The sequence below is a fragment of the Colossoma macropomum genome, unplaced genomic scaffold (genome assembly GCF_904425465.1).
Source record: "Colossoma macropomum unplaced genomic scaffold, Colossoma_macropomum, whole genome shotgun sequence".
In the NCBI taxonomy this organism is placed as follows: domain Eukaryota; kingdom Metazoa; phylum Chordata; class Actinopteri; order Characiformes; family Serrasalmidae; genus Colossoma; species Colossoma macropomum.
The window spans coordinates 1,764,451-1,787,848 of NW_023494799.1; the positions used below are offsets into that span (position 1 = coordinate 1,764,451).

General features: G+C 41.4%; 1 protein-coding gene across 1 annotated transcript in view; it reads left to right on the forward strand.

Annotated features, from left to right (window-relative positions):
• Positions 1-21,827, forward strand: part of map1sa (microtubule-associated protein 1Sa) — a 53,303-nt gene extending 31,476 nt beyond the window's left edge. Inside the window, exons 3-7 of the mRNA XM_036586577.1 lie at positions 8,485-8,567; positions 11,172-11,312; positions 12,001-15,316; positions 16,246-16,460; positions 17,729-21,827. Coding sequence (XP_036442470.1) covers positions 8,485-8,567; positions 11,172-11,312; positions 12,001-15,316; positions 16,246-16,460; positions 17,729-17,884 — 3,911 coding nt within the window. The 3' untranslated portion in view covers positions 17,885-21,827. The remainder of the gene's footprint in view (positions 1-8,484; positions 8,568-11,171; positions 11,313-12,000; positions 15,317-16,245; positions 16,461-17,728) is intronic.
• Positions 21,828-23,398: the final 1,571 nt, after the last annotated feature.

Below are 23,398 nucleotides of genomic sequence, written 5' to 3' on the forward strand. Positions count from 1 at the left end.
GGGCAGTGTATTTGAGCCGATGACTAAATTTGGCTGGTGCAAGTGTATTTGGGCCTTTGTTTGAGCCTTTGGGACAGAGTATTTGAGTTGACAACTTTATTTGGCCTGGTGCTGCTGCATTTGGGACAGTGTATTTGAGCTGATGACTAGAATTGGGCTGGCATTGGTGCTTTTTGGCCAGCCTTTGTGCCGATTTTGGCTGTTGCCAGGGCATTTGGGGCACTGTATTTGACTGTATTTGAGCCGATGACTAGATTTGGGCAGGTGTCTGTGTTTTGGCTACCATTGGTGCCTGAGCCACTGTGTTTGGGCCGACGACTATGTTTGAGCCGGCACTGGTGCCTTTGGGCCTGTGTTTTCGAGCCGTTGACTGTGTGTTTGAGCCGCTGCCGTTGACTTTTGAATCAGTGTCAGTGCCTTTGAGCCGGTGACGACGTATTTGTGCTGTCGCCGTTGCGTTTTGGCTGATGATTTGAGCTGCTGGCTGGCCTCTTTTTGTCCTCCTGAAGTTGTCCAGGAGCTTCTGCCCCTCTTCGTTTAAGGCCCCTTTACTCACACCCATCCAAGCTCAAACTCACAAGGCTGAGCTGGAATCAGGTTTTGCTTTAATGCAGCTTAGTGAGTGTGAAGGGGAACCTGATCTCAGGTCCGAACTGAGAGTTTGTGTTTACTGTCTCGGTCACTTCCAGTCAGGAGGCTGACTAATGTACGAGCAGCTGCTGAGGAATGTATAACAACAGAGGTGTATAGCTTCTCTCTCTCTCTCTCTCTCTCTCTGTCTGCAGTGCTTAAGCAGGCAGGATTAAGGAGAGTGTGTTTGGATTCTCTCTCTGCCTTGCCATAGCTAGCGTGACACACGTAAACATCTGATGCATCTGGCTGGAGATTCTACTCCAATACCAGTGTTGAAATCTTGAGTAAGGACCGAATCAGGACCGATATTCATATTTATTTCTTCTTTAACATTTCTTCTTTAGCCATAGAAGAATAGGGGCCGTTCATTATTGTGAATAACAAATTATTTCTGATTCAGTGAACCTACACGACTCTTCTGAGTTTATATGGAATGTTGAGAGTGGAAAATAGTGGAAAATCTGAAATGATATGTTTTTCTTTGGGGACTATTTTGCCTCACAACACCCTGGATGTATCCCTCCACCATGAATGGAGTTTAAGGCCAGAATCTTCTTAAAACTATCATAAAACAGTGTCTCAGTCATCAGGCAGTGAATTTATAACCATTTCATGTAGGAACTTTCTGTGAGGGAGCTTTTAGAGGTGGACGTCTGGTTCCTATCACCACCACTGTGAACAATACTGACTCTGTAATTCTGATTCTGACTCTGATTTACATTTTTCTGCATATAAAATGTAAACATTAATGAAACTCTGAGGTTCAGAGTTACTCTTCATTACCCTGAAAGAGGTGAACTGCAGTACCTCTAATAGTGATACCTAACGTCACGTTGTCCAGCTGCACTGTCTTGTTTTTGAGGGATATTTTGAGTGTTCAGGGTTCTGGCAGAGCTCAGACTTTTCCCAGACAGTGATGTGAGCTGAGAGTGTCCTGTTACTCTGGAGAGACTGGGCTCTGTTTCCTGTGCTGGCTGGTTAATAAGAGCAGCTGGTCCCAGCAGCAGTGTGGTTTTATCTGTATGTATGTGTGTATGTACTGATCTGCAGATTAAAGCCCCCCTGCTCCTCCCATTCCAGAGATTAGAGATCGGGGGGTGGGGTGGTCTGAGTTTATGGAGGTGCTGTTTGCTGCAAGTACTGAAGACTAAAAATTTCTTTCTTTACATTCCTAATTGTTTAAAATTCCTGCTTAATTAAGTGGTTGAGATGTAAACAGAGTCATTCAGAGTGGTTCAGAGTGGTCTGGTGTGAAACGCTCTGTTCTAGATAAACTTACCGAGTCAGAACTGTTCACAGTGGTGGTGATAGGAACCAGACATCCACCCCTAAAAGCTCCCTCACAGAAAGCTCTGATTATTTTGTAACATCAGTCTTTTATAGAATTTATTGTCTTTTGTTTGCAAGGCAAAGGGACTACTATGCACAAGTCAGGAGAATATAAGCACAGTAGAACATACTGAGCGTGCGCTGCTGTGAGTCGCCCTGTAAAGCCTGAAATAATCATCACACCACGACGTACGTCTTTATGTATTAACATCACACACAGACTCAAAAAGAAGGTCTGGCTCGATGTTTCGGCCTCAAATGATCTCAAAATCACCATCATACTGATGAAGATGTGATGACAGTAGTAGATAATTCACTAATTTTACACGTTGCATGTAATTGCACATTTCTACCAGAGGGGTCTCCAAATCCCCAAAAACGTACAGTGCAGCTCAAAACAGATTTAAAAGAGGCTTCTAAATGTTTCCCCTTTTGTTGATCATTATTTTGAATCTCTGTGATGCTGAAGGTCAAAGAGAGCATAACCAGCCCATTTAATGGATGTAATGCAGCATAATATGTGGAAAAAATCCTAGCGCTCGTAGATTTTTGTCTAACTGGTGTATTTTGTTTGCAACTTGAACCAAACAAAACGACGTTGTTGTGTATTGAGAAAATGTATTGTGATGTGTTTTTGCCGTAACATCCACTCCAGTTTTAGCTCTTCTCTTATTAAGCGTGTTTGACTTTGGGATTTGGTTATCCAATTAATTAAAAATTAAAATTTGAACGCATACAACTTCCAGGTCCCTCCCCTTCCCTCTCTGTGCTCCAGCCCCACCTCCAAAGCCCCTCCCTGCAGCGGAGGCGGACGCGCAGGTTGGCAACCATGGCGAGGCCAGGTAACCGGCGGGGAGCACTTACCGGTGAGAAAGTCCACACAGCTGGAGAGCACGGGCACAGATATCAGGACAGACGACAAATCGGCTGCCTGGGCAAAGATATTTTCAGTAACTTTGAAATAAAGTTAACTAGTAGCCTTAGCATCGGAAACAGGCTAATGTTAGCCCGACAGCAGCATCACAGTAATATGGGATACGTGCGACAGTGTCACTGTAATCAGCACCATCTTAACTTTGGGGTTCATTATTTTTGAAAATCAAATAAAACGTAAACCAAGCAGCTGTGATTACCTGGCAAGCAGAGACGTGGCTAATTCAGCATCAGATCTGAAGCCCTTCCGGTGCCGCAGCTCCCTCCGCCTCCGAAAGCCGCTTTGATGTTTAGTCTTGTTTTATCTCCTGCTCTGTCTTTCTTTGTAGCTTCCGTTTCTTCATTTCTCTTCTGTTTGCTTTTCTTTGCTGGGCAGTTTTTTACTTGTTGGTGGTTCTTCATCCACCAATTCATTTGTGTTTCCTGAGACGGTGTGTGGGGGAGGGGCTGCATCAGCAGTGATTGACGCTTCGTCAGACATATCTCCTGGAGCTGATTGGTTGTTTTCATTGTTTTGATTCTTGCAAATGGCATTGGGAGCTCTAGGTGGAGCTCTAGGTGGAGGCCGAGGAGACTGATTTTTTTTCACAGATTATCTGTCTCATGTACTACAGTCAGGACGCAGTGACAGGTTTATTTATTTATTTATTTTTCCTTCCCAACACCCCTTTGGAGAATGACTTTTTTATTATACAGTTTAAAAGCAAGATATTCAACGTTTACAACCAAGATAATCAAAAATAATAAACGACTGAGGAGTGGAGTTAGGTGGCCTGTGTGTGTGTGTGTGTGTGTGTGTGTGTGTGTGTGTGTGTGTGTGTGTGTGAGAGTGTGTGTGTGTGTGTGTGTGTGTGTGTGCGTGTGTGTGTGTGCGCTTGCGCGGGTGTTTGTCAGTGTAACACAGATGAAAGAGTAGACAGACAGACCAACAAACAGACAAACAGACAGACATGTGTATATTAAACGATTTCAATGTAATAGTGTAAGAAAGGGTTTAACAAAATTCAGTATTTCATATTCATGTCATATTTGCGTGTGTGTGTGCGTATATAAGTTGGTGTGAGTTGATATGTGTGCTTGATGTATATGTGGACTAACTACTGCGAGTATTTAAGTGTTTACTGGAAGACAGTGGCAGTTTTATGTATTTTCATATGGGTTACCTACTTTAGCTTTAACTGAGAAATCCTACTTTGTGAAATAGTCCCGGCCTTGTTTATTAGTATTTTTCTACAACATCCAAACATTTCGTTCACAGTACGTCTTAGGCAGCCTTTGTTTATGGAATCGGATCAAATGAGCCCTTATTTCTATGAGAGATGCACTTTGACACACTAGAAAATTCACACATTGTTTTTGCTGATGTGTTTTTCTGTCTCATGAGGGTTTAGTAAACACTGTTTACAGACTAGTCAGCACTGATGAAAACAAACCCAACACAGATTTGGATTTGGTGCTGCAGTTCGTCTTTCATGACTGTAGGAGTTTCCAAAGCATGAAGTTGTCTGAATAGGAACCAATAATGAGCACAAAATACAGTTTTATCCAAGAATTGCATCAATTATATTAAGCTTAAATGATGTGAATAAGGTGTGGGGCTGGTGTTGGTGTCTATCTACTACTAATGGTTTTATTTATGGTGAAATTCGTCCTAAAACAGGTCATATTACTGTTTAAAGTACAGTTAATTTAGTGTTCTGCTGTAAGATCTTTGTCAAACGCCTCACGTGGTTTGTGTGAATCTGATCTGATGTGGCTGTTGGGCTGCAGTTTGCACTCTGACTTGTACAGATGTTGTAAGAACACAGTTCTCGCATTCAGGAAGGAAGAAGCTGCTTCCTACCATGTGCTCCGTTATGGTAGACAGTTCAAGGTTAGCATTACATACCCGTCCACTCGACCAGAGGACTGTCTAATGGTGTTTTCCTCCCTTATCAAACCGTTAATGTCCTGAAATGTTCTCTAAACAAAGAAAATGGCTAAAAAGTGAATTTATCACCTAATTTGTCATATTAAATGTATTATTTGCTCACATGGGATTACTTATTATTAGCAAAACAGTAGCAAATCCAGATTTGATTGAGTAAAAGTATAAAAATGACACGTAATCAGAACAATTCAAATAGTTTCTGCTAAATGTTTATTAAAGGTGTGATTATATGTAGTTTCATCTCTTTAGACTCGAGCTGGGATGATGAGCAATGTGACAGTTGGGGCAAATTATCGATAAATACTCTCGGTACATTACAGTACGTCTCAGACACTTTCCATTTGGGCCATTTGGACTGAGTTTTAATGCTAATATTATCTTAAGCTATAAATAAGCACAGAAATACTGCTTTTAATTGCGTTTTCACAATACTTGAGCCACAGTACGATTGTGTTGTGATGTAGTATAGCAATGTACTGCAGCTTATGTTACTAAATGATTATTTCACTAAAGCAAAACAGAATTAAACAGTAGACCAATCAACATTTAAGAAGAATTTGCATATTTAGCAGATGCTGTCATTTGCAAAGTACACAAAGCAACATTCAAAATGGGTTTTATCATATTTAACAGATGCTTGTGTCCAGAGTGGTTCAGTGTTGAGTAAATGTAATTTAGAGTTCTCACCTTATTGGCCTAAATATTTGCATTTATATCTGTGTTTTTTTATGTCTTAAATATATTGAGTGTTATCACAGCTTTAATTGCCTGTTTCAGTTATTAAACTGTGCTGGTCTGGTTGCTCCACCTGACTGACTGGTTGCGCCACCTGACTTTTCAGACTAATTTCAAATTAAACAGGATCTACTTAGACACCCGCAGAAAACTTTGACCTTCAACTTGAGTTTATAATTACATTTTTTCAAATAAATGAACATTATTATAATAATTCTACATTTTTGTGGTTCTCCTGAGGTCAGAACACCTGACATGGTAAACAGAACCATGTCCTTTATTTTTGTTACCTTTTTTGATAGTTTACATAATCAGCATACATGGTTGGACGGTTGCATCATCTGACATTTTTACACTTTTGGAAGCCAAGAAGAAACTAAAATGAATTTCATATGGATGCTCTGACAACTGTTTCACGTAAAAGAGGGTTTGTTAAATACTTGAAATGTTATGTTTATGAAATTGTTTTTTGGGAAGATAATAGACTTGGAACAAACTGCTGTGACCCCTATGGGTCATGTAAATATGTGTGTGTGTGTGTATATATATATATATATATATATATATATATATATATATATATATATATGTATGTATGTATGTGTGTGTGTGTGTGTGTGTGTGTGTGTGTGTGTGTGTGTGTGTGTGTGTGTGTATATGTGTATATGTTTGTTTGTATGTATGTATAAAGAGGCCAGTAGGTGGTCCAGCCTTACTTTGGACCTATCAGATCTGTGGGATCATACTAAATTGAATTGCTGATTATGAAGCCTTTAAGGTTAATAGATAAGCAGCACTGCCTTTAAAGCTAATGCATATACAGTGTGTAATTGCCTCCTGTTAGTGCTGTCAGCAGCTTTCATGTCCATTCCCATCTCCTTTTATGGTCATTAGATTAACGTGAGGCTGGATACTGACACTCTTTCCCAAGTATAAAAGGGGGGAAGGGGAATAATTGTCAAACCTCAGGCCGATTAAATTAGAAAAAACAAGTGATAGGACTCGCATCAGCTAGCAGGCCGTGCTTTCTGACCGGCTCTCTGGATAATCTGCTGAGTCTCATCTCCAGGGCAAGATACCAGCAACGGCTTCCTTAATGGAATCGTAATCCAATAAAGCTCAGAGGCTCCTGTGCAAATCGCTGCTGCAACAACAGTCATCAGTATCATCTTTGCCTGCTTTTGTTTTGGCTGATGAGCTGGAGCTTCTCCACTTGGTGAAATGTCTTTCATATGAACACTGATTTGCTAGAAGGTGAGATAATGGATGTAACCGGACACATGCTTTCAGGTTTGATATGATGAGGTCAAGATTCACTTTTTTTATTATTTATTTATTTTTTTTTAATGCAGAAAACATTGAATCTACAAAAACTCTCATTATTACTCGAGTAACTTTCTATTAATGTCTTCTGCGCAGTCCTTGAACAAAAAGTCCAAATGGGCCTGTGCTGGTAACAGAATCCTCTTATTTGGGTACTTTTAGGTTATTTTAGGTTAGGTGTGTTACAAGTGTGGCTAGTCCTGCTAGAAGTTACATGAAATAAATAAATCAATTAAACTTTTTTTTTTTCTTTTAAATGAGTTTTTACCTTCACTGTGGGCTGTTACCATGTAAACTCACTTAACCATCAGACACAGACTTAACTACAATAATCGCCACCTTAAAAATACACACATTTATATTATATTTAAAATACAAACACCCCAACTACTTCACTCTGACAGTCTGCACCCAGATGCCTAGTTGTGATTATCAACAGTGGAAGATGGAAAACAAGTGCCACTTAGAGAAGAGAGAGGCGCGTCGGCCTTACGGTCTTACATTTACACTCATTGTTTCAGATTTCTGTTTGTTTTCTGCTGTTGAGTGAACAGTTATCTGAAACTCAAGTGGAAGTTCTTAGCATGCTGTGCTCAGGCAGCTGCTCAGCAGATGGTTTTTATCGTTTCCCCCTTCACTGTTTTCCACCAAATAACCAGAGAGTCTTTAATTGAGACCAATTTTGGGACAGTATATTTGGTTGCAGCTTAAAAATACTGCTAGAGATTTCCCAAACAGACTTGGCAACCTGAATAAGAGCATGACCTTACGCATGTAATGCTGCTGTGTTTGCTGAGTGAAAGGTCCATATTTAGAGCTCTGAGTTGTTGCTCACATTCCCCAAGTGTTCACACTAGTTTTGTTTGTTTTAGAGCACTAGAGAATAGAATTGCAATATAAACAGGACCAGATTTATGTACATATATGCAGCCCTGCAAATAGTTTTGAACTCAGCTTGGTTTTAAATGCACCAAAAGTATTCAGACAGTCCTTATACTAGCTTTAAGCACTGGAGTTACCATGTCCAATGCCAAGCGTGGGCTAGAGGGGTATGAAGCCCCCCCAGGCATTGGACTGTGGAGCTGTGGAACTGCGCAACACACACTAACACACCACCACCACGTCAGTGTTACTGCAGTGCTGAGAATGATCCACCACCCAAATAGCACCTGCTCTGTGAGGGTCCATGGGGGTCCTGACCACTGAAGAACAGGGTAAAAGGGGGCTAACAAAGTATCAGAGAAACAGATGGACTACAGTCTGTAACTGTAGAACTACAAAGTGCACCTATATAGTAAGTGGAGCTGATAAAATGGACAATGAGCGTAGAAGAGTATCGGTGTATAATGTTGTTTTAAGTTCTCTCCCTGTCAGCCTGCAGGCGTCAGTGCCATCACCTGAATTCACCTTTAGACAATTACCTGGGACGTTTGTTTCATTTCTGGCTTTAGCTGATGTCAGACTCCTCCTGTGTGGATTCTTACCTCACTGTAAGCATCTGCTCAGTGGATCCGTACATTGGATCAACGGATTAGCTGTCGGCTTTGTGGTTCCTCTCTGATCCTCTCCTCCTTTTTGTTTTTTCCCCTCTCTCTCTCCAGGCCAGAGGACACTGCAACACAGTGGCGATGTCCTGGAGACCCAGGTGGTGGTGAACCCGTCTCATGTTTTGGTTTGCTCAGAGGTAAAGCATTACCAGCTTCAGTTTCCTCATTTTGTTTGTTTTGTTCCCAGAAGCTAAAGACTGACCCTAGATCAGTGCTCTTCTGAGTAATTTGACACATGTGAGCCCTTGCTTGACTAAAAGCTTATTTAAAAAAAAAAAAAAATGCACTCGTGTCACTAAAATTGGCTTTTTTCTCTATCCGTTCTTGAGTATTTGTATTAATATTTTAGTAAGCTGTGGTCAACATTTAATGTAATGTTTATTAGAACACTAAGAATGTGCGCTGCACGTGGTTCCATTACAGCGGTTCTTCCTCTACAAATCCACCAGAGGTATTTGTTTGTGGGATTTGCAGATGTTCAGCTATGTAAACATGTGGACGTGTTCAGCCACTGCTTGAGCAACATTTCTTATGAGTGTAAATGTTATTTTTCTTCATCTTCTTGATGTTTGCAGTACAGCGCAACAGTAGTCTTACACACGTTCCTGCAGGGTTCACTCAAATCCTTAATATGTATCGTAAATGTAAAACAATATTGGAAAATGGCTAATTTTCTACTGCTATGTATTAAATTCTGATTCATGAAGATGATGCTTGAAGCTCTGGCTGCAAAAAGTCATCACATGTATTAAACTGCTGGTCCTAACAATCCACCAAACAAATAATTTTCAGCCCACAGAAAGCTGAATCGCTGATTTATCAGTATCAGCAAAAATATTGGTAATGTGCTGATGATTACCAACTTTTTTGCATAGTTCTGCCCTCAGGGCAACAATGTTTATACACTATGTGGACAGAAGTATTAGGACACCTCCTAATTATTGAGTTCAGGTGTTTCAGCCACACTCATTGCTAACCAGTGGATAAAATTAACACATAGTCTTCCAGTCTCAATAGACAAACACTGGCAGGAGAGGGTCGAACTGATGAGCTCAGTGACTTTAAACATGGCACTGTCATAGGATGCCGCCTCTTCCACAAGTCAGTATGTTAAGTTACTGCCCTGTTAGATCTGCCCCTGACAGCTGTAAGTGCTATTATTGTGAAATGGAAGCATCCAGGAGCAACAACAGCTCAGCCACGAAGTGCTAGACCACTCAAACTCACAGAGTGGGGTCGCTGAGTGCTGAAGCGCCCAGTGCTTATCCTCTGAATCGCTCACTAAAGAGTTCCGAATTGCCTCCGGAAGCAACATCAACAAAATAACTGCACATTAGGAGCTTCACAAAAGGAGTGTCCATGGCTGAGCAGCTGTACTTAAGCCTAAGATCAAAATTCACAATGCCAGGTGTCGGATGGAGTGGAGTAAAGCGCCACCACTGGACTCTGGAGCAGTGGAAACGTATTCTGTGGAGTGACCAATCAGCTTCTCTATCTGTCAGTCTGATGGACGAGTCTGGGTTTGCGAAGGCCAGGAGAACGTTACCTGCCTGACTGCACTGTGCCAGCTGTACAGTTTGGTGGAGGAGGGATGATGATATGGGGCTGTTTTTCAGGGGTTGGTCTAGAACCCTTAGTTCCAGTGAAGGGAATCTTAATGCTTCAGCACCAAGACATTATAGACAATTGTAAACTTCCAGCTTTGTGGGAACAGTTTTGGGGAAGAACCTTTTCTGTTCCAGCCTGACTGAGCCCCAGTGCACAAAGCAGCTCCATAAAGGCCTGGCTGGGTGAGTTTGGTGTGGAAGAACTTGACTGGCCTTCACAGAGCCCTGACCTCAACCCCACTGAACACCTTTGGGACGAACTAGAACGGAGATTGTGAGCCAGACCCTCTCGTCCAACATCAGTGTCTGACCTCACTAATGCTCTTCAGGATGAACGGACACAAATTCCCACAGACTCTCTCCAAAATCTTGTAGAAGCTTCCCAGAAGAGTGGAAGCTGTTAGAGCTGTAAAGGGGGACCAACTCCATATTAATGCCTCTGGATTTATAATGGGATTCATAAAAGCTCCTGTAGGTGTGATGTGTAGGTGTCCCAATACTTTTGTTCATATGGTGTATCTTTTTAGCACTGCAGGTTTTTGCTGTTTAAGAACTGTGACCACTGAGAATCAGTCACTGAAGCACTGTTTAACTGAAGTTATTAGAATGCAAAATTAAAAGCTGAAGTATTAATATAATATTGCATCAACTGATATCAGTTTTTATCATTTTTAACCCCTTAAAATGAGCCACCAAATTTTCATATTGCTCGGGTCCTCAACCCGCAGAAACTGACCATGAATGAAGGGCTAGAGGACGTAGAGCTGATAGCGAAGTCAAACACTCTGAAAACAGAGAGCAGTTAGTGCAGCTAGATAGGGAAATTGAGAACAGGTCTACCAACATAACTTACGCATATAATGTACCTCAAAGCGCATATCAGTGTTTGATTTTCAACCAGGCTATTTAAATAAAGCATAAAGAACCACATGCCATATTTGAGTTAAGTGTTGTTTTTCCTTTGTGAGGTCTTGAAAATGTGTTAAACATTTAATTCAACTTTCAAAATTGCACAGCAGCCACATCTTATGCTTGAGTTGATGAATGTGATGAGCGTTTTCTTTTTTATTTATACTCTTATAATAGCAATATTTTATGGAAATACTATACAGTAGTTCGTCTTTGCCTTCACAGGTTCGGCGACTTATTTCTGACGTGTCTCGTCACAAGCTACTGATTCTCGCCGGGCAGTGTGTGGAAGACTCTGGAGACCTTGTGTTGCAAACTGGATGCTTTTCACTAAATGACTTCATCCAGATATTTGCAGATGAAGAGGTATGTAAGCACTAGGACTTGAGGTTTACAGTAAGCTGATTTTCTTTTGATTACTGTCAATACCTCCATAATAAATTACCATTAACCTCTAAAGACAAATTGACCTTCTTTTCTAAAGTGAAGATTGAAGGTATTGACTTACTTTGACTTTATTTTAATGATTAATTTCTTCTAAAATGTGTTGTAACATGTTTGAATCATGTTTTAATTTCCATTGTCCTTTACTTTGTTACTCCTTTACTTTCTGTCAAATTTGAATTTGAATTATCTTTGTATTTCCTCAGTTGTAAAGCACTATAAATGACCGTATAAAAGGTGCTGTATAAATTAACTTGCGTAGTATGCAATATTGAATATTTGGTATATAGGCTTTAATTGAAAATGTGGTATACATGAGCCTGGCTTATTTACAGCTTCTGGTCAGTACCTAAACCCGTAAGATTGAGTCTCATCAAATTGTCTCATCGATGTCTTCATATCAATAAAGAACGTGCAAAAATGATGTGCAGTACACAAAAGTGCCAAAAATTCACCCAATAATTCACTAATTATTGAAATTATAATGCCTCCCCTCACCAAAGTATTACCAGACTTTTTTCTATTTTCATATCCAAATACATATTGATTGATCTGAACTTAAAAATAATCAGACGTTGTAACCACACTGAATTTCTTTTCCCTAATGCAGATTGGTGAGCTGTTAAGCTCAGCAGATCCTACACAAAAAGCAAGCCTCACCCTGAGTTGCCCCAAGTCTGGAATGTGGAAGCATTCTCAGTTGGAGAACCACAACTTGCAAGACTTCATCGAAATCAAGACCAACCCTCCATCAGTGCTACCAGAGATGGAAGGTTTGCAGGAGTTTACGGAATATCTCTCGGAATCCCTGGAACCTCAGTCACCTTTTGAACTCCTGGAGCCTCCTAGCACAGTTGGTTTCCTAAAGCTGTCGCGTCCCTGCTGCTATGTGTTCCCCGGTGGAAGGGGTGACTCTGCCTTCTTTGCTGTGAACGGTTTCAATGTCCTGGTCAACGGTGGATCTGATCCCAGGTCCTGTTTTTGGAAACTGGTGAGACATTTGGACAGGGTTGACTCTATATTGCTAACACACATTGGTTCGGATAACCTGCCTGGAGTGAACAGCCTCCTCCGCAGGAAAGCAGTGGAGCAGGAGGAAGAGGAGTCAGCTGGCTCCCATAGCAGTGAGGACTGGCAGAGGAACTTGATTTCTCCAGAAATTGGGGTTGTGTTCCTCAATGCGCCGGAAAGACTTAAGACACAACAAGGCGATCCCAAAGTCTTGCGGGGTTGTGATCTGGTTGCACTAACACTACAGCATTTAGAAAAGTTATCTATCTCCCCAGAATCCCTCAGTCGTCCCAATAGCCCAAGCATTGAACCAATGATCCTCTTTCAGAAGATGGGTGTGGGGCGTCTCGAGCTGTACATCCTTAATCCCGTCAAAGGTAGTAAAGAGCTAGAGAATATTATGCAAACATGGCCCAGCAGTGCCTCTAATGTAAAAGGATCAGAGATCCCTCTACCTTGCCTGGTTTCCATTTGTGCCCTGTTGGTTTGGCATCCTGCTAACCCTCAGGAGAAAATAATTCGAGTTCTGTTCCCTGGTTGCACGCCACAGGCCAAGATTTTTGAGGGGTTAGAGAGATTGAAACATCTAGACTTCCTCAAAAACCCAGTGGTGAGTTTAAAGGACCTTGGGTCATCCAAAGTTGATAAACAACCAAAGCGTGCAGAGAGCAAGGAAAGCCTTAAGTCTCTTTCCAAAGACTCGAGACCAGGGAGCACCTCACTCCTCAAAGAAAAGGTAAGCAAAGTTGACATAAAGAAGCAAGACACTAAGGTTAAGCCCAAGTCCATTACTGAAAATAGCCAAAAAGAGGGTAAAGAAGGGGAAGACAAAGCAAAGCCAAAAGATGATATGAAACAAAGAACCTCTAAGCCTGAAAAGCAAGTGGTTAGAAAAGACCCTGTGAAAGAGGAGAAGAAGGAAATTAAGAAGAAAGAGGAGAGGCCTTCAACGAGTGTTGCAAGGAAGGATGAAAACGCTGAGAAAAAGAAGGACCCCCTGAAGAAAGACCTGGGTCCTAAGCCTAAGAAAGACATTAAACCTGAAATAAAGAAGGAGATTAAAAAGGAGGTCAAGCCAGAGGAGAAAAAAACAACCACTAAACCTCCTGTTAAGGATGTGAAGAAACCAGCCGGAAGCTTATCGGCATCTGCTGACGCAAGGAAGTCCTCTGGAAAGAATGGACCTATAAAGAAGGATGCGACCATCCCTAAAAAGGATGGTATACCAAAAGGGAAGTCGAAGCCAGAGAAAAACGAGGGCGCTCCGAAACCAAATTCTGAAGGAGATGCAAGTCGGTCAAAGATGTCCACACCTGAGGATGTTAGTGCAGACTTGGAGAAGTTGAAGATTGAAAATGAGCGTAGTGAAATGCGAGATGCTGAGGGCAATATTTTATGTTCAGCAGCTGATGGTGCACAGCATGATCGTGAATTGAATGGATCGGGGGCCAAAGCAGAGTTATCTGAAAGTCCAGAGAAATTTCGAAGTATGGAGACGGTTCCTGCCTCCAACTCTGCTATTGGTCCTCTTTCACCACTTGCAAAGACTCCAAAAAGTGAGAAAAGTGTCAATTTTGATCTCACACCAACAGAGCACAGGTGGATGGAGGATGGTGGTCTCAAAGAGGAGCTTTTGAGAAGTGGACCAGAAGATGCTTGTGCAAGCTGTGATGAGAAAACACTTGAGATGGTCTCTCCACCAAACAGTGCAGGACACACTCCATTCCATCAGTCTCCTGAAGATGATCCTCAGGGCTCAGGTGAGGACAGTAGCTTGGGGATCAAGGTGCCCAGTCTCAGTTTTGAAGATAGTCATGAGGGATCCTACAGAAACTCTGAGGCTGGTAGCTCAAAAAGTCACTTGGGAAACAACTCCACTTCCTCGCAAGACAAGCAGTCCAGTTTCCCATCGTTAGGCTCTTTTAAGGACATGCTGCCTGATGCCTCCTCAACAGTCACATCTTTACCTGCTGAAGTAGGTTCTCCACATTCCACTGAAGTTGATGATTCATTGTCTGTTTCTTTTGAGCAAGTACTCCCACCTTCCTGCAAGGCCGAAGACAGAATGTACACCAATGGACATTTGGTAGAAACGGATTCCAAAACAGACATGTCACTACCTTTGAGAACATCTCATAATTGTAGGCAAACATACGATGGGTCAGAGAATCATCTCTCTGGACCCCAAGATCTTTACACTGATGTTCCACCCCACGATGTTGACTTGTGCTTGGTCTCACCCTGCGAATTTCAACATCACAAATCTTCTGACAACCAAAAGGCCTCGTCCCCTGGGTTACCCAGCCCGAGTCCTCATGAGTTCTCGACCGAAAGTGACCTTTCTCAGGAGCTTGTCAAGCTGCCCTCCCAGGGAAACAACAGTGACTGTAACTCTCCACAGGGCCAGGAGACAACGCTAACCTCTGTTAGCGACTCCCTCCCTCCCTCAGACTCAGATGTCCCACCTGCTACCGGAGAGTGTCCCTCCATTAGTGAGGATTTGGATTCTGACGAGGACTCTTCTGAATTCCCACCACATCATCCACATGATCACCCTACTAGCCACTCATTACACAGACACTCTACACATTCCTCCCCAGATCCTCCACCGGCGCCAATGAAGGACTTGCCTCCTCTGCCGCCTCAGCCTGGCGCCTGCATGGCTGACCCTGACACTGATGCCCAAGGCAAATCTCCAAAGAATGTGACTGCAAAACCCAAAAAAACAGCAACGTCTGGCACACAAAAGGTGTCATCTGCAAGCAGTTTGGCACAGAATAGCAAGACAAAGACAGGTACTCATTCAACCGCAAGTGGTACAATTCGGGCTACATCCAGTCTGGACACAAAGCCTGCCTCTCGTAGCACTGTTAGTAGCACTAGGCCACCATCAGGAGGTGCCAGGCCACCATCAGGTATGCATTTCCACTGTTTTTTGACTTCTTTAATTAACCAATGAACAACCAAGATGTGGTGCATTTCCAAAAGTAGCTCAAACTGATCCAAGCTGTTTGTAAAAGAACTTGTGGAGCTTCAGCTTCTACTGCTGCTGCTGCATAAACTCACACTGTCTAATTAACCATTGCTCCACCTGTTTTTTCCCTGTTTTGTATTCTAATATTTTATTCTAACGCTGTTTACTATCTGGTGTCGACCAGAGGAGGATGTGTTCCCCTTCTGAGTCTTGGTTCCTCCCAAGGTTTCTTCCTCTTGCTTTTAGGGAGTTTTTCCTTGCCACTGTCTCCATTTGACTTGACTTGATTTAAGGTGTTGAATAAGGTTGAATAAGGCGTTGAAAGTCACTTTTTGAAATTGCAAGTGTTACCATTTGTACGAGAAGCAAAAGGATATCTTTTTTCACTTGGTGTTCCCCCCTGTTTTTTTTTTTTTCTTTTTCCTTGTGGCAAAATGTGACAACACAGCAAAATCCCAAAATAAAAATTCATTTTTAAGTGCAAAATCAAAACCAAAAATCCACAATTGTGAATTGAGGTTTAGACCACAAGTTTTGTTACAGCGCTTTAGTTTGTGATTGTTGCAAAATTTGAAATTAAATTTCCTGCTTTAAATTTAAAGCTTTTATCTGTTAAGCATTTAACTTAAATACTTAACTTTAATGCTAAATATGTTTTATTTAAGTAAGCAAAAGAACTGATCTGCACTACAGGGAAGCTTGTTTACTGCATGTTTACTGACGTACAGTTTATTCATATACGTTTTTCCAGAATGGTCCATTGGTGCTGCAGTGCTGTACTCTGACTCCAGTGTATTCTATGGGAGAAGGCTTCTTCTCACTCTGTGTTAAGAGTGTCCAGAACCTAATTGTTCTGTCTTTTCTGTGCAGGTCCAGTGGGGAACAAGACAATTGCCACAACGGTTTATTTGGACCTGGCGTATCTGCCCTCAGGCTTTGCAGCATCCACCATTGATGTGGAGTTTTTCCGCCGTGTGCGCTCTTCATGTTATATAATAAGTGGAGAGGAACCTTACAAGGAGTCGATCATGAGGCCCATCCTGGACTCTCTGCTAGAAGGCAAGGTGGCTTGGCCAGATGTGCAGGTTAGTTGTGCCCTCAATTGCAGAAAATAAAATCACTTTTAGCATTAATTTGTCTTTGCATGTGCATGCTAATGTATGGTACAATCAGTGGGGCACCCTCAGGGCCTTCAGGTCCTTCCAAGAAAGACTTCTGGAAACTCATACATACGTGTGTGTGTGTGTGTGTGTGTGTGTGTGTGTGTATGTATATATATTTTTAATTAATAATCATCACGCTTGTTGTATTTGCAGGTGTTTTGTTAATATTCTTATTTTGTTGTTATGTTTAAGTTGGACTGCACAAGCGAAAAACAATCCAATCAGGATTGGTTTCTCTATGGTATCTAGACAGATACAGCTAAGCAAGCTCTCCCATTGGTTAGGACTTCAGGAGCTGGACTGAAGGCCTTACGTATTAGATTAACTACCAACATAATTAGGAAGTCCTGCTGGAGGTTCTAGATATGTCACTGTGAATATGAGTCTTAGTCTAAGCAGGTTCTGGTTAGTTGTTAGGAATGTAAAACAGCTGCGGCAGCTCTATGTCAGGACTCTTTACTGAAAGTGTCGCTGTAAAACTGATACATACGAGCTCAGATATACGATAATGTGGATAGTTTGGAGACAAACTGACTTATTTGTATTTATAATCACTCCAGCTGGTTTCCTGATACGTTTAATCTGCAATGAGAAACTGCCAAACACTAAAAAGTCACAAAGCTTAAGTCAGTTTCTCGTTTGAATTTTCCCGTTCCACCTTAAATGGTATCTGAGGTGCCAGAATGTAACTGCGGCACAATTTAAGGTGGAACAGGAGTATTAGAACAAGAATCTGGTGAATGAAAAGCGACTTCAGCCTTGTAAAAACGTTGAGAGACATTTTACGAGAAACTGTTCTACTTTTGTGGAAAAGTTTCCTGCCAGAGATGCAAGAAAAGTGGCTACAGCTGAGCTAAAGCTTAAAGCAGAGCAAAGTAAGTCTGCATTTTCGTTTATATTATTAGCCTATACTAGGACGTCAGCACATACTGAGACATATGGGACATAAAATGTTGTGGTAGGATTTTTGTTGAAAGGACAAAATGTCTCTTCTTAACAGTTGGGTTGCTGACCCCCTTGCTAGGTCCAGCACTCACAGGTCACCACTAATTACACATTAACTAAAAACTAATATAACACTACATTGGTGTGCAGAGCCACAGATAAATGCATACTAAAACTAATTTTAGTTTAATTTGCGTATTTTCGTGATTAGATGACACATTTCTTTTTTATAACCTCTACTCCAGGTCACCCTGATCCCCACTTTCGATTCGCTGACGATGCATGACTGGTACCAGGACACACACGAGAGACAAAAGGAACTGGCCATAACAGTGTTGGGCAGCAACAGCACAGTGGCCATGCAAGAAGAGACATTCCCTGCCTGCAAAGTGGAGTTTTGAACAAGAAAAGAAGCTCCTGCAGGTTGAAATGACGAAGAAATGACGATTCACTCCCCTTTTAATCACTAGAGCACTTAGGCCTGTTTCCACGAGTGTAACTTTAATAGAAAACGGTTCTGTTTTTTTTCTCCTTTTTGAACAATATTAGCTCGGTCACCTGGAAGCAGCACTGAAATGTGCTTTTAAATAGCACATGCTGACCGAGAGTAGCCAGAATCAGCCAGTCTACAGGAGCTGCATAGTAAATATGATGGGGACAAAAAGGGGGTAAACAAAGTCGCCATGCATTTCACTCATTTTAAATGAAAGCTTGTTTTAGGAGTTCCTTAAGAGAGGCTGTATACTTTATTCATCACTAGTTGGAGGTACCATGAGGAGAGCAGCGGGTTTTTCATTTCACGTGTTACTACAGCTTGGATCGTTTTGCATGGTTGCACAGTTTGGATTTTCTGCACAAAGTGGGGAAACACAATACAGCAGACTTTGATGGAAATCGTCTTGGACAGCCGTTTTTCTGGTCACCCTGCGTTTTGTCTGGAAACGCCAGATCCTTTACTTTGGCTGTTTAGATTTTGTACTTGCTGAAGCACAGCGTGGTTTTTTTTTTATCTTTTTTTTTCTTAACCCTAAAGATTGATTTCTCTGTAGAAACACATTCTCGATGTCTGCATCACACACGACTGCATGTTTGGATTAGTTTTGAGTGTTGGTGTTGTACAGACTAGTCCTCCACCACACATAAGGACCAGTATTTGGTTATGTGTTGTTTACTGTGGGTCGGCTTTTCGGGCATATAGTTTAGTCCTGGACTCCTTTATTGTTAACGGTACGCTCTGCATCACTCGGTTTACTACAGAGGTGAAGGATACATGTTCCTACATTTCAAGCAAACTTAATAAGCTGTAATTGCTTCGTTTACATTCTACAGTGGCCTCAAAAAGTGTTTGGACACTGTTGGTAAACGTTGAGCAAGTTCTTCAGGTTACTTCATAAAATGAAGCCAGACTGCACTAAAGGTTCTGTAAAGCTCAGATGTGGAGATGTTTTTCTTGCAGTGGTGTCGCTGACCTCATGGTCACTGATGGATCGTGTACCAAGACATTTTTGGATGCAAACCTGCAGAAATCTGCAAAGAAGTAACCATCTGAAAATCAGCAGTCGCAAAGAATACCAAAAATAAAATGACACAATCAGATTTATACATTTTAAAGTGTCGCACAAAGGTCCAAATAATTTTTGTTGCTGTTGTTGTTGATGATGATTATTATTATTATTATTATTATTATTATTATTTAGGGCTGACAGGTTGTTTATATAAAAAATGCAATTTAAGAGAGAGCAATTTTCAAACATTATCTTGGTTATTTTAATTATTATATGGTTAGACCAGTCAGAGGCAACTAAACGTCCATGTGTTGTGACCTCACCATCACAACTTACTGGCTTTCTGGCACACTACATTCAGAGGTCAAACCTCAAGCTAGAAAAAGTGGATAGTCTGGTCTTCTAATATTAATTATTATTATTATTATTATTATTATTATCAGAAAAAGAAAACTCTGTATTTTTAACTCTAAGGCAAAGAAAGAACTCCCTATTCCTAATATCAGAAAATAATCCTGTAACTAATCCAGCCTTTTTAACTGAATGAAAACACACAATTTGCACCTTTTTTAAAACTCATGCTGGTGGTGCATTTATACAGAGTTTGAGTAGTTTGAGCTCATCTTAAGTGGAAGTGCTTCAATTAAAAATATTTATTTAAGGCTTAAAAGCTTTTAAAGAAAAAAATCTAGGATTGGTATGAGCATTAGCGGACACTCAGGCCCGGATCATATTTCATGCACGTACGCGAATTCAAATGAGCTCAGCCCTTCTGTACAAACTCAGCCTGCATTCTTATGTTACTATGGCAGGTAAAATACTCAGTACTGAAGGGGGCGCTAGAGGACAAATCAGAGAGGGTCTACTGTTGTTCCAACAGCCTCAACAGCTAAATGTGTGCAGTAGTGGAGAGTGAGCTGCTTTACCTCTTCTGCTGGAATGGAAAGGCAATAATGGATCATATTTTTATGATTATGTAAATCATCTTTGCGTGAGACTCAGCTGCTCGTCTGCTGTGGCAGTTTAGAAAACACGCTTGCCGTATGAGACCGCATGGACAGGCTTGGCTGCGCTATAGCGCCCCTTGCTCTAACGCTCAGAATGCAGCTCGTGTTTGCGTTGTTATGAAATGCGTTGTGGCACATTTTTGAATGCAACTACGCGCAAAACCCCATCTGCGTAGCTCGAAGCGGCTGTGTTCACGTCCTTGCATAAAGTATGTTTCATTTCATAGAAAACCAAATTCTCCTCACTTTTTTTGAGTTTGATGTCGTCTTTAAACGCGTACCGTTCACTCCTCAGTCCTTACAGTCCATTTATAGCCTGTTTCGAATTCACTGTTTTTGTGACGTCACAGAAACCAACATATTTGCATATCAGCCTACTGCAATTTAGCCACGCCCATTCACACTGAACTTATAAGGAGTGTTTCAGTTCGCTCTGCTGTTTCGAATGAGAGGTTACTGAGCTCATCTGCATATATCAGTCTTCAAGGCACAGTAACCAAAACAGCCTGTTTAATTCAAATGAATAGAGGTTGTAAAATGGTCATGTAGAAATGAGTTGGTACATAAAACCACACGAGTGTAAGGTAGAGGAAAAAATAACACGCTGAAAATGAATGATTTGGGCCTTTTATGTTTTTTAGCACCAATATTGGTATCAGAAATGAAAAAATGATATCGTGCCATCTCTCTATTTGCACATGTAAAAGCCTTTTCATTAATAAATCGTTGTTGTGGGAAGAAAACCTCGTATCTCCATTTTTGTAGTTTTTGACGTAATTTGAAAATGCCTGTTCTCCTTTACATTGTGTGTAAATTTCATTAAGAATGGACCCAAAGAAATGGTCCAGAATTTCTTGTAAAAAAGTCTGGTTCCATTGACTTCCATTAAAAGTAAATATGTTTTTTCCTTCTCCTGTAAAGGCACCATTTTGGAGATACAAGGTTTTCTTCCAGTGAAATGTTGATAACACAGTGTTAGAATCAGTGTGGCTTTAATGTTAAGTAACAGTTAAGAATCATTTATGGTCCAGGACTAAACTTAATCCAGAAAACCGACTCTAATCATTCATTTAACAAAGTCATCAAATCCCGAAAAAACCCATAACAGATTCAAAGACCCGAGACTGTAATTAGCACCACTGTCTCGCTCTGCTGAACCAAAGTTTCCTTCCTGAAGGAAACCAGCGGACTTTACGTACAGGAACAGCACAGAGCGTCAGGACGAAAGCTGTTAGCGTTTACTTTCAGTGGATGTGTACGTGCCTGTGTACTAATTGCACACACAATGATTAAAATGGAGAAAACGGTTCTTAATGAGCTCAACTTGTGTTGATTCTAGAACGTGGAGATGCACTCAGCCTTTTCGTGATGCATCACCACAGCAAACCAGAGCAGACTGAGATTCGCTGTTAAAGAGCGCAAAAGCCTTCAACACTAACCGACCCATTTAAAGCTCAGCCGTATGCGCTAATGCTGCTAGCGGTAAATGCAAACTAGAAGCATGAAATCCTTTGGCAACATTAGCGTTTTTGGCTGAACCCCCCCCTTCGACTCTGTTTAAGCTGATACGGTATCTCTACTTTCATGATATTCGCAAAAGCCAAATTCTAAGAATGTGTTTTTGTGTTTGTTTTGTTTTGTTTTGTGCACATAAAGCAGTGCGCTTACTTGGATTTCTGATATTTCTTGAACTTCCTTTGCCGTTCTTCTTTCTAAGGTACAGAATTTTACCGTTGTCCATAAATGCGTGCATGTGTGGAGCTCCAAATGCTTCACATGAGTCAAAATACTCTGGCATTAAAGCAGACCATCTGCACTGTAATGTGATTTAATTTGCCTTTGCCTCTCATTTTTCAGTGCTGACATACAGGAACTCTGCTGGAACCTGAACAGTCTACAGAGCTGTAGTTGTAACCCAGATCAGAGTCCTAATGGAAAGGTCTGTCCACTCAGTGACAGTCGGGCAGACATACAGACCAGCCTACCTGAACATAGAGACCTGTGAACGAGGGGCTGAACGATTCATCACTTTTATATTGAAACCACGATTTGAATCTGTTTTTAATTAAATTTCCTCACTTATTGTGTCGTATGTAAATGTAAAAACAGCTCTACTGAACTGAGCCCCTCCAAAGAAAAACTTTATATTAACCCTCTGGGGTTCATGAACTCGCCCATACATCAGATTCTCTGTTTCTATATGTGTTTCTATATCTTTGTGATGATCCAGCTCAGAAATCCAGTTCAAACACTTCCTGAATCTGTAGAGTCGCCCTTTCCATTCCATCTTATCACCAGATCATACGAGACTCACATCCGGAGTTATGAGCCTGTGAAGAGGGGCTGAGATACACGTCATCTGCCTCTCACCGTGTGGAACTGGTGGATTGGTGTGTCCGTCTACATTCTGTGTGAAACTGACCAATGGACACTCAGGAAATCAGTCAGGACTGACCGTCACGGCGGAAACCCTTCATTCTTCATTCAGTCCACATCGGAGACTCATGTGAAACGGCGTGCAGAGAGTTTACAGCTGCTGAAGCTGCTGCAGCGGTTTTGGAAAGTAGTGATGAAGATAACGGAGCGTTTAGATATGAAACATATGAGGATCATGTGATATGAAGAGCCTTTAAAGGGGAGTTTAAGAGGAGATGAACAAATCGAGAAACTGAACGCAGACATCAGAGGGTCAACCATTCTACCTCTTTCAATTATTTTATTTTCTGTTTTTTGTTTAAGCTTTTACATTAAAAACAATCCTTTATTTACATTTTAGTGACCGCTTTAAATACAGGGCATCAAAAATGGCCATTCCATACTTACATAACTTTTACAAAAAATGTTCACACACTATTTTTGTCACAAGGGTTCAGTTGTTTTGTGATGTTAAATATGATGTATGCAATATACACCAGTCAGGCATAACATTCTGACCACCTCCTTGTTTCCACGCTCATTGTCCATTTTATCAGCTCCACTTACTATATAGGTGCACTTTGTAGTTCTACAGTTACAGACTGTAGTCCATCTGTTTCTCTGATACTTTGTTAGCCCCCTTTCACCCTGTTCTTCAGTGGTCAGGACCCCATGGACCCTCACAGAGCAGGTACTATTTGGGTGGTGGATCATTCTCAGCACTGCAGTAACACTGACGTGGTGGTGGTGTGTTAGTGTGTGTTGTGCTGGTCTGAGTGGATCAGACACAGCAGTGCTGCTGGAGTTTTTAAACACCTCAGTGTCACTGCTGGACTGAGAATAGTCCACCAACCAAAAATATCCAGCCAACAGCGTCCTGTGGGCAGCGTCCTGTGACCACTGATGGAGGACTAGAGGATGACCAACACAGACTGTGCAGCAGCAGATGAGCTATCGTCTCTGACTTTACATCTACAAGGTGGATTGA